Raw genomic sequence first — 15,911 nt, forward strand, 5'->3', positions numbered from 1 at the left:
TTTTAGCATAAAGGGGAATAAACACGAGTATTATAGAGGCTTCAGCCACTAATTTATTTCCTGTACCACAACTTTATTGCCCCTAAAACCCCCAAAATTGCAATTTGTCAATCGTTATTTCACTTCTAGTAGCAGGAAAATTATTAGGAAACCTTCTGACTGCAGTCTTTCCTGATAACCATCTTGCAGGGACAAGCCTCAATATTTCCACATCTTCAAAGCCAATGAAAGGAAAAGCTGCTGGTAATTCTGGAAACTTTTCTGCAGATAAGGAAAAAAATGATGCAATGCTTTTTACAACACAGCTTTCAGGATCAAAGTATGACTTATCTATAGCACATCTGTTTTATTATGCAGCATGTGGCCTGGGCAATCATTTGAAAGCAAATACCATTTCTCATTTTCTATTCACTTATAGATAGAACAGTGTCTTATCAGATGAAAATGATGATACACTGTTAAAGTTCAAACAAGTTGATTTTAATATACTTTTATGATTATTATTGTTTACATTTCCAAATATTCCTAACACAGTTTCTTGCAAATGACCAAAGAGATAATTGCTTATTCCCCTTTCAACCAATGAAAAACATTTTTTAGAAAATATTTTTTAAATTAAAAGAATGACTAATACATCATTGGTACAATGTCCAATATAACAACAAATGGCCTTACTAGAATGTATAATTTTACACTATTTCTGAATCTCAGAAAACTCAATTTACTGTCACAGTCAACTGAGCAATAAGAGAAACTACTGAAAATGCTTCTGAATATTTTTGCTGCTCTGCAGCTGATACTCTATTTTCTGCATATCACATTTTAGCCACAAAGAAATGCAGAGACTTGTTCTTAGATTCTAGTTTGTTCCATTCACCTGCAGTCTTCCTGGCCAAACTAAGATCATGGAGCTGCTTCTTTGCTCTTTGTCAAGCTGCACCTTGACTCAATGACAGAATATTATAGACATTACTGTGGTCATTATCTTTATGTCTCTAGATGCAGAAAATTTTAAAGTCATTCCTATTTACTTTGGCATAGTTTAACATTACCCTGCCCATTGCATCACTGGCACAATAGACTTCAGATCCTGTCTTCCTTATAGTTTTTAGCCCACAGTTACTGTGTACGACAAAGCTATTTTTAGATATCAGGAGTACATGCGGTAACCATCACTCCAATTCTGTAGGTAAACTAGATTTGTTCTGGAAATACATTTCAGTCTTACTTGTTTACATTCCACATTTCTGCTCTGATCTGCTCCTGTGACAGTTGAAAAATTAAATGTATTTGACTCTAAATAGGCTGTGTAAATGTAGCATTTCTGAGCTCAGAAATTTTCCTGGGAAATCTTCATTGGGAAAATGACATAGCATTCAGTAAACGTAGCTCAGAAACAGTCACTTAGGAATCTTACTACAGTAGGGAACAACTATCAGTATTTCTTTCAGGCATTTCTATTCTTTGTCTCATTCTGGCCGAGATTTTTGGTCTCCAAACAATGATTTGCAAAGAGGTCCTTGGACCAGAGCTTTCAGTGGCCAATTTTCACAACGGCAGCCGTTGGGATAATAATTGCCTTTCTGTGGCATAAAGATTTAGGGATTCTTTGCATCATGATGAGCTTTTATACAACCACATACATGCAGGAGCGTGACACTCTTAGTCTGACACTCCTAGTCATGACACTCCTAGATTGTCTGATTTCTTCCTTGTCACTCCTAGTTTCTTTTTTTTTTTTTTAAGAGAAGTGAAAATGATTTTTTGAGAAGCTACCGATACTCCTGTTATTGCTGAAAAGGTGTCACCAAGCAGTGTGAGAACTTGTCAGTTTCCCTTCAATATTTTGACAGAGAAGACAGTAAAATGCATTTAAATGCACTGATGTTTAAAGAGCATTTCTTCTTTTATGTATCAAATGAGGGAGGAAATGAAACAATTTCTGAGTACGTGGTACAATTGAGGAAGTTAAGAATCAGAGAGACTTAAATGATTCACAGCAGCACTTATTTGTGCATGGAATATAAAATTGGGCAATCCAAATGGACATATTGACTGAGACTGACTTAAACCTTAAACTTATGCTGAAGTTATTGTACCATCTGAGAGAAAGAGCACATTTTAACATATGTTGCAGCAGTGCACAGCAAACTGCATAACAAATCCACCAGGAATGAAGAAGAAAATACACCATGAACTGCACATTAGACTATCTTCAGCGTGGGAAAAGGCTCACAACACAAATTATTTCCAGTTTGAGCATATACTCTGTAAAAACAGCAATAAAGTGGGACATGCATAGGAAAGACAAAGGACAAAGGTCAATGAAAAGCAAAGCAACCACCATAAAAATAATTTGGAAACCAGATGGTAACAGGATGGGATTCACCACGAATGCTGTAGCACCTCCACTGTAGTTGAATGAGAGGACACAAAAATAAGAGTCAGGTTTATTTACAAGTAGAAGGAACAAGATTTGAAATGTAGCTCAGCAAAGCATCTGTTGTTCCTCTGATTTCACAGCAGGAATGTAAGAGACTACTTAAATAGATGAAGTTGCAGAAAATTTAATTATCGCTAAACTTTTACGAGGGAATTCATTATCCCCTGGTGTTACCACAGCTGAAATAATGATGGTATATGACATCTCTTGGCTTTAAAGAGCAAATATATGCAGCAAGTGGTTGGCAATAACTGAGAGATTTCTTGTAGAAACCTTCTTGCAGCGTATACAGTATCTGCAGATTTTAAAAATGATGAGATTTATTCTCAAACAGAGATGATACAAACATTTTAAAAAGCAGCTTATGACTTCTATGCTGATACTATAATCTTAAACTGCAGGAAGGCAAAGATGTACTTGTTAACAAACTTTTCCAATACCTTTTCCAAAAACATTGAAACAGAAAGGTAATTCCAACAATTCCAGGATTCTGCAATAATTTCTAAGGCTGTCTTCAGCAAACTTAGCACTTATGCACTGCTGGTTCAGAAAATGAAGAGGGCGCTCTGTATTAGTGTTGACCTTGACATTACCAATTACACAGTATGGTGTAAAGATCACAATCTTTTACCTAGTTCAGATGTATTTGCCTCATGACTGCACTTTGACAAGCTCATTGTAACTTAGATTCATCCATAAATATAGACTGAAGACATTGAGACATATATTTGATAACAGACATGAGTTGATTTCAATCTAATGGTCTATCATAACAGTCCCTTCTGGATAGTTGGCATATGCAAACAGATATTATTAGGTATTCCTGGCACATAACAACATTTGAGTAACAATAGTCACAAAACTAGCAATGAAGGACACCCTAAAAACTCCCTTCTGGGCTCAAGTATCATCTGTGATCTCTAAGGAAAGATTTGTTGATGTCATAAACTCACACTAGTGGGGAAAACAAACAAGCAAACAAACAACAGGTGCATAGATCACAAGACAAAGCTGAAGAAGTCCATAAGGAATCAAAAGTGAAGTACAGTTTCATTCCTTTCTGACAGCAGTCAGTTTTTGGGAGGGTGTTTGTGCACTTTCTGATTGAACGGATTGGCACTGGAAAAGTTGGATAGTACTGGTTCCATCTCAGCTTTTGAGAGAAGCTAAAGCCATGACATGGCTGTGGCAGCTGGACAGAAGTCCACCCAAGAGGGCTGTTTACTTTAGCTCAGCTGACTGGCCCTCTCTCCCCCTGGCAATACGCCGACTGCTCAGTTGGTTTCTTGGCTCCCCAGGCACGTCAGCTGGCAAAGAAATAGATTGTTCCATTTTTGCCAGAAAGGCTGCAGAGCCAACGTGTTTTGTTGCAGTGCTCGATGAAACAAAATATTGACAAGCTGGAATTTCCTGTAGAATAAAAATTTCACTTCCCAGCCAGCTCTCGTTATTATTGTACACCCTTGTGTAACGTAGTGACGGTGTTATCGCATCCTTTAAGTAAACACAATGCACAGAAAGGATGTGACTCCAGAGAGTCCTTGGATAAGAATCTCATAGCATCTGAAGCCGTCTTTATGCAGCACAATACATCTCTTTATAAAGTTATTTTGCAACGCTTTCCATTTTGTATTAAAAGGCCTAATAGGTTGGCTCTGAGAAGCCATTTGTCAGCAGGACATAACTGGTGAACTGAGTGATGAATTCTGAATATAGTCTGTGGATTACGTCTTTCATGCAAATTGTTTTGGGAGATGATTTATGTAAGTTACAGCTCAAACTCCTGGGAAAGAAAAAAAATAATAATAGTGCAACATAGTTATATATAAAGATTATTAGTTTCACTGTAAAAAAAAAAGACATAAAAAAAATCTAAAAACATGCAAATAAAAATTACTTCTCAGAGATGTCACTGGAAACAACAGATTAGTGAGACAGCCTAAAGAAACCATTATGCCATAATGCCCGAAACTGAACCATTTGTCAGAGACAAATGCCATGGCACAGCACACGTGAAAGATTCCTGACAGGATGAGTAATGAAACAACGCACTCAGATGAAGAGTTCCAGTTTTGGAGTTGGTAGGTGTGTCAAGAGTGTTTTCAAGGCGACATCGAGCAGGGTTTAAAGGGCAATGCAAGTCATCACATGGGTATGCACTTGGTGGCAGAACAAGCCAATTTAAGCTGTTTCTGTACGCGGTCGTCTCTGTGCTATCCCCAGTGCGATGCTGACACATTTATTATGTTGGTGAACTGGATCAGCAAAAAGGAAGGAAAGCAGGTTGTTTTTTAGTCTTCTCAGTTCAATCTCATTTACTGCTTGATTTCACAAATGTTCATGCTGGCACAGTCCAGAAGCAGTTCAGATGTAAAAGCAGTTAGGTAGCTGGGCTGGGAAGCAGAAACTTATGTTATAAACAGATAAGCCACCCAAAATCATTCATGAAATTATATCATTAGTTCACATTAAATAAGCCTTAGATTTTATTTTATTATTTATTTATTTATTTTGAGAATAGTATCAAGAACGGCAGATCCTTCCCAGCCTACTGCAAGGGCATCAGTGGAAAGGCTTACCCAGGTTTTCAGACTAAAAGTGCTTCTATCTCAAATTAAAGTAGGAATAGCAAGACTATAAATTATCTATCTGCCTTTGAGAAAGAAATTCTTCTTATTATTAATTACATCAGCATAGTTTATAGGATGTAATTTAATGTCTTGCCTGGACTTAAAAAAGCTTTAGTTATAGAGGGACATGTTTTACAGGTAGTATCATCCAAAACCAAACAACAACAACAAAAACTAACAAGCCACTGATACAATTATGCAGCTGTGTAGAAGTCATGTACAGAGGAAGAAATCTTAGTAAGGGACTAGTAAGAAAACAGATGAAAAACTACCATAAAATCACCAACTAATCCTTCATCTCCTTTTACAAAACTCACCTTGAATACCTTTGCAGGATGACATACAAGTCAGTCTGAGACGGTCCTTCAAAAAGTCGCTCCAAGCCAGTGATCTTGAAAACATCAAGCTTAAAAGACAGGTTTAGATGGTGACTTAGGATAGTGCCAATGACATAATATTTCTGACAAAAACATTCTACAGATACACGTTGTTGATACAGGAAGAGCAGACAGAAGACACTACAGATGCATTGCTCTCTCCAGCCAGCTTCACCTGATGCTAGCTCCTTTCTGGGCCTGATCCTAACCTGTGGGCTGATGTCCTGGGGCTGTGGCTGGCTGTGATTCCCCTCCCCAGGCCTGATCCTGTCCCCCATGTATGGACTGACATCCTGCATGGCCTCGACCCATTTCTGTCCCCACAGAAGAGCCTGATGCTCTGGGCTGGGGCTGTTCCCAGCTTGCCCATCCTCCTGGCTGGGGGCAATGGGACAGGCCCCAGCTGGGGAGGCCCAGCTCTGAAAAACATAAAACTAAGCTGTACAAAATGTGCTGTACAGGACACAAAATATTGGAGCCCAGAAATACTCTATTTCTTCATAATTAATCTACATTTAAGAAGCGTTGGCTGACCAGCCAAGTTTCCTGTGCATTTACATAGGCAGACCTTAAATCAGTTGAAAAAAAGAAAAGATAATTTCAAAGCTATCTCAATTTTTATTATTGTATAAAAAACATTTTTTTTTTCTGACCAACAATGGCGTGCTGTGGGTTTTGTTTCATAGTTTCCTGATGAGGGTAAATCTTGATGTTTTTTAAGGGTTTGGCAGGAAGCCATAGGAACTCATTATTCTGAATAGTCTAAGGGGAATTATAGAACAAAGGGAATAAAAAGCTTGAATTTATTTTTAAAGCCTGCTTTCTCATGTTTACATTACTTCCAGATATATTTTGTTTTGGTAAATGTTTACCAACTGTAAGTCTTGATATATGAAGAACAACAAACCCCTCTTACAGACCATTTACTTTTCATGAAAACTGAAGGGTATTTGGATTGTTGGTCAAAAAGAGGTATTTTTGAGTTAACCAAAGATCTGCAAAACTGTAACAATTTCTTTACTCAAAAGAATACATTTCCAAACCAGGATGGTCTCGATGGACATTGAAATGATGACAAACTTGAGTTAAATTTGATTCAATTATTCATTTACTTTTTCCCCACCCCACAGGGACATGCAGTTGCTGGGAATATGAGAGACCTTTTATTTGTCCCACTTAGCTAACACTGTGACATACTTTAGGACCAGTAGTTCTTTGTTTCTTTTATCCTCCTCATTTGTGCATGGTTTGCAGGCTTTGCCCCATAGCTTATTAGTTTTCAGGGTAAATTAAAATGTAGTTGCTCTATCTGTTGGCAAAATGAGTAATTGAATATGTATCCTCTGACTTCTAAAGTGTCTAAAACGATTATACAACCCGAAATGGCCTGTGATCAAGGACTAAATAGGAAGGTAACTGCTTAAGTAAAACTAGAAACAGGAATTATGTGGAAAAGTTATGGAGATCTACTAGCAAAAATTCCCACAGCCCTTCCATAGGGCTCAGATGGTGCTGGAAAGAAAGAAATGCAGATGATAAGAACTCAAGGCAGTCTCTGTCTGTCTGTAAGTCACACTTTGAAATCCTCAATAAAAAAGCTACAGGGCTATTTTTTTTTTTTTAATTAATATTTTCTTTTCCACCTCCTGCCACTGTCTAAGTTTTGGATTCTTGCTGAGAACAAGTCTGGGGACTGTTTCCTTCACGTCTTCCAGAGGTTGTCACAACCAACTTGCCACTGTAGACACAGTGGCACCCTGGTACGCCAAGCCTCAGCTAAACCTGGCTGGGCACTGGGAGCCTTTTGGGGAGGGACAGCGTCATTAGTGTCGGATTAACCATTGTGCATCGCTCGAGGAACATTAACCATTGTGTACTGCTCGAGGAACCTCCCCATTAGTGCCCTGCCGGCAGGAGACTACCGCCCCTCCGTCTCCTCACCGGGCACAGCCCCGCCCCCTACGGGCGCGTAACGGCCGTAACGGCCCCAAGGCCCGGAGGCGGCGCGCGCCCCCTCACAGCCCCTCCCTCCCTCCGAGGTGCCCGACCGCAGCCAATGGGAAAGGCGGAGGGAGCCCCACGTGACCCCCGTCCGACTCCCCGGTGAGGCTGGGGGGGGGGGGGGAGGGGGAAGCGTCGCGAGAGCGTCGCGCGCGGGGGGCGGGGCCGCGCGGCCGTAACGGGGGTGGCGGCGGCGGCGGCGGCGGGGCTGGCGCTGGAGGAGGCGAAATGGCGGCGGGCGCTGAGGGAGACCGACAGGTACGGGCCGGCCGCTCCCCTCCTCCTCCTCCTCCTCCTCCTCCTCCTCCTCCTCCTCCTCCTCCTCCTCCTCCTCGCCCGCTGCCACAGGTGGGAGGGGGAGCGGCGAGTGCTGCTTCTTGGCTTTCCCGGCTCTCGCTGAGGGGATTTTGGGGGGTTTTATTACACCTGAAGTGGTTTCTGTAGGGCTCGCTGGTTCCCTTGCGTATCGAATGGAAAATAAGGTAACTATGAACTATAGATCTGGTATTATAACGGGGTTATTGAAGCTCGGGGATGTTACCAGAGAGAGGCATCGAAAAATAAAGCTTCCTGTTGTACCTGGACGTGATCAGTGGTATTAAAATTAATATTTCTTAAATAACCCCATTCTGTGCCCTTACACTAGGAAACAGCCTTACATCACTTCATGTTGGCAAGGGTATTTCAGAATTGTCCAATTGAATCAAGGCATCAGTACTGCCAATATTAAATCCTTTGGAAATCAAGTATTTTTAGAGAGGGTTTGGTTCCATTTGTCCAGGTGGATTTCTAGGCCCGCAGGCAAGGTGAGTTTTTGAGGCATGATAATTAAATTATGCCATCTTGGTTGATGTAATTTCGTAATTTCTTACCCCTTGTGGATTCTTTAAAATCTGTGGGCAGTTGAAAAAGTACATTGATGGAACGTGTTACTCAGTGTGGAAGCATAATAATGTGAATTAGATTATTCCCTCTTCCTGTTAATCATTTGGTGTGATTATAAAATGAAAAAAATGCCTCCTAAACAAGGTGTTCTCTGGTGAAGGTCTTTCTAAGAGGGAGTAAGTTCGCTTAAAAAAATGCTGCTGCTTGGAAAACAACATCACCCCCCTTAAATGGTTTAGTTATGCATGAAACACGTGACAGAATAAAGTACAGAAACTTAATTGCACCGTCCCCCCAAAATCTAGACTAATGGATATTTCTGGTACTCGGAGTAATGTTTTTTTTCCAAGGCTGTATTTTGAGAATTCAGGTCCAGTCCTGGGGAAAGGCAAGGGCAATGATTTTTAACAGTGATCTAGCCAGAGAAAAGGAAGGATTCTCTTGAAGTTGGTGAAGCTTGGTATCCATGTCATATTTCTATGAATTAGGGGGGAAAAAATGACACAGATTCAAGCAAGAACAAAAGAATACAGCACTTCTAACACAGGTGTATTTACCTACCCCGCTTAGTGTGGATGTGGCTGTGGTCAGGACAGTCTGTCATTTTTATAAATAGGCTGTTTCAAGACTGCCAACCCAATTAATGAAAGTGATAAATTATTAGAAAAGAGAAATAAAAAAGCATAAAGGAAACTTAATAAGAACTTATTGTGTATAGTTCAGATTTATTGCATGTACAGTTCAAACGCCTCAAGACCTTGTATACCTGTAACATAGACGTGCACGTGTACACGTCCATGCAACATAAGACACGTGTACGTGTCCATATAGCTACTTAAAAGATTTGCTCCGCACGCTTGTGCTTACTGACAAAAAAGATTTCCTTTTTGTTTGCTAATGATTGTCAGTGCATGCTGACTTTCAGTGAAGTTGTGTGGAATAAATTTGTATACAGAGTTAGAGTTCATGGCAAAATTCCTCTTGAATGCACTTAAGCTGATTTCACTCCTGAATTTTGCCAGTTACAGGCACTCAAACAAGATTGGGAAAGCTAGCTGAATGCTTATTATGTGGTTTGATGAGAAAGCTTAAAATCATTTTGCCAATGGTTTGCTAAAGAAAACATAATAAAATTGCTAGAAAGACAGAGATGCTTAAATGGGCTTTTGTCAGTTATTCCCGTGTTTGTTTAATGAATGCTGATAGCTTTTCAGTACCAGGAAAGTTTTGTTCCTCTTCCATCTGGTATTTGTGCCATTTATTCCCCTTTTTTGTTGAGTTTACAGTAGGAGGAAATGTAATCTAATAGTCAAATACAGTGTGAAGAAGTAGAAGTTACCATAAATATTGGGTTTTACTTTAAACAAGGTACAAACTATTTCCAGGCTGTCTTGTTTGTGAGTATTTTTGCTTCCTTTCCAGTTAGTCTGAAAGTTTGGGTACTGTAGAAAACAGATAATAATTTTATTCATCTTCAATTTTTGTTCTGTGTTGTATTCCTGGACAAGCAGGACCCCTGAGATTTCTCTGAAATGACCTGGGATACCCTCAGTGGTGGAGGGAACCTGTATAGGGCAGGATGCAGACAAGAAGAAATGGCTGTGGTGTCAAGTTGAGGCAGGGGTGTAGTGGGTTTACGTGGACCATGGTGGAGCAGGTGGACCTCCAGGCGCCGGAGGAGAAGTACCCTGCGGCCTGTGTAAGACCCCTGCCAGAGCAGATTCTGGGCTGGACCTGTAGCCCGTGGAGAGGAGCCCACGCAGGAGCAGGTGACCTGGCAGGAGCTGCTGCCCGTGGGAGATCCAGGTTGGAGCAGTTTGCTCCTGAGGGATGGACCCCGTGGTACAGACCCATATCTGGAGCAGTTCTTGAAGAGCTGCTGCCTGTGGGCAGCCCACGTCGCATCAGTTCAGCAAGGACTGCATCCCGTGGGAGGGACCCCACAGCACAGGGGACGAGAGTGACCGAGAAGAAGCGCTATAGACTGACCACAACCCCCATTCCCCTGTTCCCCTGCGCTGCTTGGGGGGAGGAGGTGGAAGAGGGCGGGTGGGGGGAAGGTGCTTTTGGTTTCTTTCCTTTGTTTCTCACTTCTCTAGCTTGTTAGTAATAGGCAGAAAATCTTACTATCTCCCTATGCTGAGTCTGTTTTGCCCGTCACGATAATTACTGTGCGATCTCCTCGTCCTAATCTCAACCCTTGAGCCCTTTTCATCATATTTTCTCCCCGCTCATCTTAGAGGAAGGGGGAGTGAGAGAGCGGTTGTGGTGGATCTCGGCCACCCACCCGAGTAAAACCACCACCAGGGGTAAGCCAGTAGAGTTATTCTCCAGCATCTTTGCATGGTGCTTTACAAGGCTGCCAGTTCCACGAGGTATGTGATGCTGCAGGGGGTTCAGCGTGGGCGTGTGGGTGCTCGCTGACACCCTAGGATAATGCTTAACCTTAAATGCTGTGGAGCGCTGTACCTGAGTAGACGCTGTTGGAACCCACGTGGCTATGAAGTCACCTCCGTGATTTTTGTGTCAGGCTTTGTTAGAATTGCTGCAAGGAACGGTCGGTCTGTGGATGGCAGAGCTGGAGCAGTAGTACCCGAGCCTAGGTGAGAAACCAGCTGTCCCAGAGATTGCTGTTCTGAGCACAAGGATGTGTTAAGAGTGGTTCCCGGGTGTGAGGAGATTAACCCAGTGAGTGGGTTAGCCACTTCAGGTAGAGCAGCAGGGACAAGGGAGGTGGGCTTCTTTTTCTTGCTTGTTATTATTTCATGGCATTTTTTTTAACACGCGAGTCTAAACAGAAGCATCATTATGGTTTTAATCTTCTATCCACAGAAGTTTTCTATAATTTAGATTTATTTGAATTTATTATATACAGATTATATTCTGTCTGCCTATCTGTTTCATGTCGTTGTCTTAATTTTCCAAACTTGAGAGAGAGCTAGTTAAGTGAGATACTGTGCTCCAGGAATGGAAATGGTGCAGTTCATGTAGGTGTAACTTTTTTTTGAAGATTCTGGCAAGTTCATCTTTATGAAGAAAAGCAGAAATCAAGGTGGAATGTGAATAGATATCTGTAATCATCATTATTATTATACCTATGAGGAAGCTTTGTTTGTATAGTTGCTGATGGGGGCGAGAAGATGAAGAATACGATAACTTTATGTCAGTACTACTTTTCTTATTTAAATTACACCTGCTCAAGGACAAACCCATGCTTGTTCCTGTATAAAGAGTGTGTGTGTGCTTGAGGTGATGTCAAGAAAACCAAGCTGGTTAGCTATGCAAAGGAGACCTATGCTCTGATGTATTGATATGTATTTATTTTTTATTTTGCAGTCAATTTGATATGTTCCTTACCAGGTTTATTTTACCAGGAGTCTTTTCTTGGCTAAATTCTGTGACCATCGAGAAAGATGAAGTATCAAAACTTTTATACGACTTAAAAGGCCAGCATACGCTTTCTGTTTTTATTAATGCCTTTTATTCATCACTGTTTTGGGGGGATATAGGGATGAGTAAAACTAGATTATTTTGTTTCTTTCTATTGCTGTGAATTAAACAGAGAAAATTGTGAAACCTGTTTAAATTTCATTCCCAGATACATGTATTTGTTGTTAGAATTGGGCTTGAGGTCAGTAAGGGTAGCTGGCTTAAGCAGAAGCTCTTTTGACCGATCGTGATGAAGCACTGGTGAATGCGTCCTTGGTCCCCTGAGTTTTGCCAGCTGAGGCAGGACTGCTCAGAGCAGTGCGAGAAGCCTGTGGATGTGTGTTATCCTAAACAGGGGTCGTGTGCTGTTTGTACGTAGGTGACAGAGATAATCGGGCCAGTTGGTCAAGTGGGTAAGAGCTACGTTTCCCCTCCGGATTGCTGAAGCGTTGTTCTGGTGCCTTCTGTGGTACAAGAGCCTGCTGATGAGCTTCACCCAAGGCTCAACAATAATGAAACAGTGTTTCACGGAATGTTGTCTTCCACCAAGGCACCATTGAAATGTAGTTAAATAAACATTTGTGAACTAGCTGTAATACGTGTGGGGGGGGTTATTGTTACCATTAATTTTACATTTTCTGCATCATTTTAAGTTAAGGCGGTATATTTTCCAAGGGCAACAAGCTGGATGGTGTGCTGCTTCATCTTAGTTTCAAAATGTATTTTCTTTCTGTTGGCTCTTGTTTTGTCTACTTGTGTTTTCAAAGTGTATTACTAACTAAGCGGGGAACCATAAAAATAATCAAGTGTAAATGTTTTTGTAGGTATTTTGAGCTGACTTTCATTGGATACTAAGATTGGTAAAATCATGGATACGTACGCAAGGGCTCAGGGCAGTCGAATGAAACCAAGAACGTCTGTGAAAAAGGTAACTCATTTAAAAAAAATAATTCATAGATTTTGCATCTTTTTTTGCAGCAGTCTAATAATAAACGAAGTGAACGTTAAGGATTTTTTGTTTGTGTTTGTTGCTTTTTAAGTTTTAACTTTGGTAGACTAATGTTTCAAAGAGGCAAAAAACTGTCCTTGCTTTATGCATTGGCATATTTAGCATAGTAGAACTGTGAGAAAGAATAATTGCAAGAAGGCTTTTGCCTCTTGTCTTCCTTTTTTGTTTTGAGGTGATGTGATATAACTGTGATGTATTTGTGTGTTAAAATTTGCCTTGTTTATGGAATATAACTCTTTTATTTTATTTTGAGTGTTGGTTCACATTTATATGAAATTAAAATAAATAGTGTTCATTGAAAACTGTTATGTGAAATCTGTGTTAGGGCTTACTGTAGTATCTTTAGACCTTTGTTTCCATCCTGGCTTATCTTTATTGTTTACGTGAACTTCTGTGTGGTGCTTTGGAGAAAAGTAAAGTCTGCCTAACACTTGTGGAAGATTATTTTTTGAACAGTATTTATTTATTCTTTTTATTTTGTCCCTTCGGTTTAGAGAAATAAACTACAGCTTCCTCAAATGAAAGTATTACACGGCAGTTTATCCTGAAGGAACAAATTGATTTATCCAATGATATTTCTCAAAGTAGTTGAATGCAGATGAGTATTTTTCTGGATCTTCCTTGACTTTTGACTTAAAACTGTGTATGGTGCTAAAGAAGAGAAACTGAGCAAGAAAGAATTTTGTCACCTGGAAACTGCATTGTTTTGTTCCATAAAACAGATTTTTTTTTTTTTAAAGTCCGGGTATGTAGTATAGGTCCTGTAGGAACAGCTTGAGAGTAGATATGAGCATTATGGAATTGCCAGGCAGAGAATCACTTGTTCCAGTTTCTGCTATCTGCCATGTTTGTGATAACTGCCATCTTCTGATAATGTTATCTTCCAGTTTCTGGTAACTGCCATGCATTAAGCAATTTCTAATTATGGGTGATATTCTTTCACTTTAAGACACAATGTGTATACAACTCTTTTTACAGGTTTACGAATAAACTACAGTTAAATTATTCGTTTTAACAACATTCAGGTCATTTTACGCTTGAGCATAGAGTGAATTTTAGAGGATGTTTTTAATCTGCCCTTTTTATTTCCTCTTCAATTTGAACATGCACAGCCCCAACATAAAAACAGACAAAAATCCCCTAGGTTTTTAGGCCTTTGCATTGCAGAAACATCTCTCTAACAATGACAGTGACTAGTGATTCCTCACAGATAATAACGGTTGCCTAAAATGCTAGTTCTATGAATTGCCATTAAGCAGTCAGGACTGTGTGGTTCCAGTGACATGAATTCCACCCTTCCCAGGTGTCTCACAGAACTCTGTTTTCATCCAGCCTGACTCTGCTGTTTTGATTTGTAGCGGCCTCCTCTTGATTTTTCCCTGAGGGGCAGCTACTTAAGAAATGGTGGAGAGCTTCCGTTCTTTCTCACAGAGCCAGGCAGTAGGGTGGTCAGAATTGCACTGTATTTCATCTGCTGTTGATTCACAGCTTGCAGTCTGAGTCCTGTCTTCATAATACTTCAAAAGGAAATGTTCAAGTAGCTGTAGAAGTCGGTGCGTGGTTGTGGTATGCACATTGAAAGTTCAGGTTTCCATTTTTACAAAGTAACTTCAAAATAATAAGCCCATTTAAATCTTACAGCAGAAGAAGTCAAGAAGAGCTCTTTTGTTACTTAAGAGCAGAGTAAATGTGACTTGCCAGCATTGGACTTGATTTCTTGGCAAATAATGGAAGGAAAAATGAGATTTTTTTCTGTTACCGTTAGTGTTCCTGGAAATTTCCTTCTGCTAGCCTTGCCAAAGTTGTTTTTTCCAGTGTTACAGACATAATGCAGGCTTGTTTGGTTGCTTGAAATTTTTAGGAAGCAGTTGTATAAAACAGTTCTGAGATTACTGGTAGAAACTGTATGCTAGTCATACAGTGAAGGATCTGTAGCTAATGACTTCTTGATCTGCGGTCTACAAAGGGAACAATGCAAAACTCTGCATTGTTCTTTTAAGCTGGAGAAGTGATAAGGATTTTTGATTGTTGAGGTCTGTCTTGCTCTGCATGCAATTTAGGATATTTGTATTTTCCCCTACTATAACTTAGTGAATGCAGATTTCAAACCTACTATTGAAGTAGGGTTTCCTGTCACACATGTGAATTCGAGATTGCTGTGAGGAAGGAGTACACAGACCTAGCAAGTAGCTAGGTAGCTTGGTTTTTTGCCCATATGTAGATGCATATTGGTAGTAGCTGTACTACTTAAAAGAACAAATGAAGATCTTTCTGCTGAAGATGACCTTGTCTTTACCTATGCTGATCAGCGAGGCCCTGAGACTATCAGATTTTCAATTTTTAATTTAGCTGAGTGTCTCACAGGCTGGAGTTGAGGGAATTAGCTTTCAGTGCCTGTTGGATAAGAGGTTTTCCCTGAAATTGAGTCCAGTCCTCTGCTGTCAAAAGCAGAGTTGTGGTAATATGAATAAGTTTTCAAATACAGTCTCACTGTTAATGAAGGAGATTAAAACAAAAACACAAAACCAAAACAAACAAAAAAACCCTGAACTCCAAAATCCCCTACTACTGATTTTAAGCCTTTTTGAACCACACTGCTGTAATGATTAAAAACTTTATGAATTTCACACTGAAACTATTCACAGCAAATTTATACCTGTTCATAGGTGTCAGTATTCAGCTTAAGCAGTATTTTTTTTTCCTTTTGCTGATGTTCACTGTCGTGGTGTATTTACAGTCATAAGTCTGTTCTCCGTTAACCTCGATTTTTTGGAAACTGTAAGCCAAGGTTTTAGTGTGCTTTTGTATGAAAGCGTCTGCATTCCAGTGATTATCCTTCATAGTCCTCCTTTCTGTGCTTGTTGCAAGTTAATCTTCTTTTTACATGCGGATGATATGGTATGTGCAATTACAGAGGACTGGAATGATGTCAGTTCTGGTAAAGGATGCTGTAAGGGTCAAGTTTGCTATTTTCAGTGCTGCATCATATTCATTATTCACTGCTATATCGTGATCGAGAGACAAAGTCAGGTCTCTTGTTTCCCAGCTCGTGAATTCAGAATTCTATTTAAATGCTTCCTATTAGTTTTTTAAGGACATAACCTTGTGCTTCATACGTTTGCATTTCAAACTATTAT

General features: G+C 40.1%; 1 protein-coding gene and 1 long non-coding RNA gene across 7 annotated transcripts in view; one reads left to right on the forward strand and one right to left on the reverse strand.

Moving 5' to 3' along the window:
- Positions 1 to 2,581: 2,581 nt before the first annotated feature.
- LOC136789016 (uncharacterized) lies at positions 2,582 to 7,385 on the reverse strand. The gene is made up of 3 exons (XR_010827716.1): positions 6,648 to 7,385; positions 5,391 to 5,479; positions 2,582 to 4,836 (listed from the first exon to the last, which is right to left on the reverse strand). It is a non-coding gene; the product is annotated as an uncharacterized lncRNA (long non-coding RNA).
- A 191-nt stretch (positions 7,386 to 7,576) lies between these two features.
- The window catches only part of AKAP11 (A-kinase anchoring protein 11), a 43,834-nt gene continuing 35,499 nt past the window's right edge, over positions 7,577 to 15,911 (forward strand). For 3 of the 6 annotated variants that reach the window (XM_066988235.1, XM_066988249.1, XM_066988252.1), the window contains exons 1-2: positions 7,577 to 7,709; positions 12,590 to 12,693. In XM_066988235.1, coding sequence (XP_066844336.1) covers positions 12,634 to 12,693 — 60 coding nt within the window. In that variant the 5' untranslated portion in view covers positions 7,577 to 7,709; positions 12,590 to 12,633. Of the gene's footprint in view, positions 7,710 to 10,827; positions 11,070 to 12,589; positions 12,694 to 15,911 lie in introns of those variants that run through there. The other 3 variants (XM_013179576.3, XM_013179578.3, XM_013179579.3) reach the window with 3 other exon arrangements.

Source organism: Anser cygnoides, chromosome 1 (genome assembly GCF_040182565.1).
Source record: "Anser cygnoides isolate HZ-2024a breed goose chromosome 1, Taihu_goose_T2T_genome, whole genome shotgun sequence".
NCBI classification, from domain to species: Eukaryota; Metazoa; Chordata; class Aves; order Anseriformes; family Anatidae; genus Anser; species Anser cygnoides.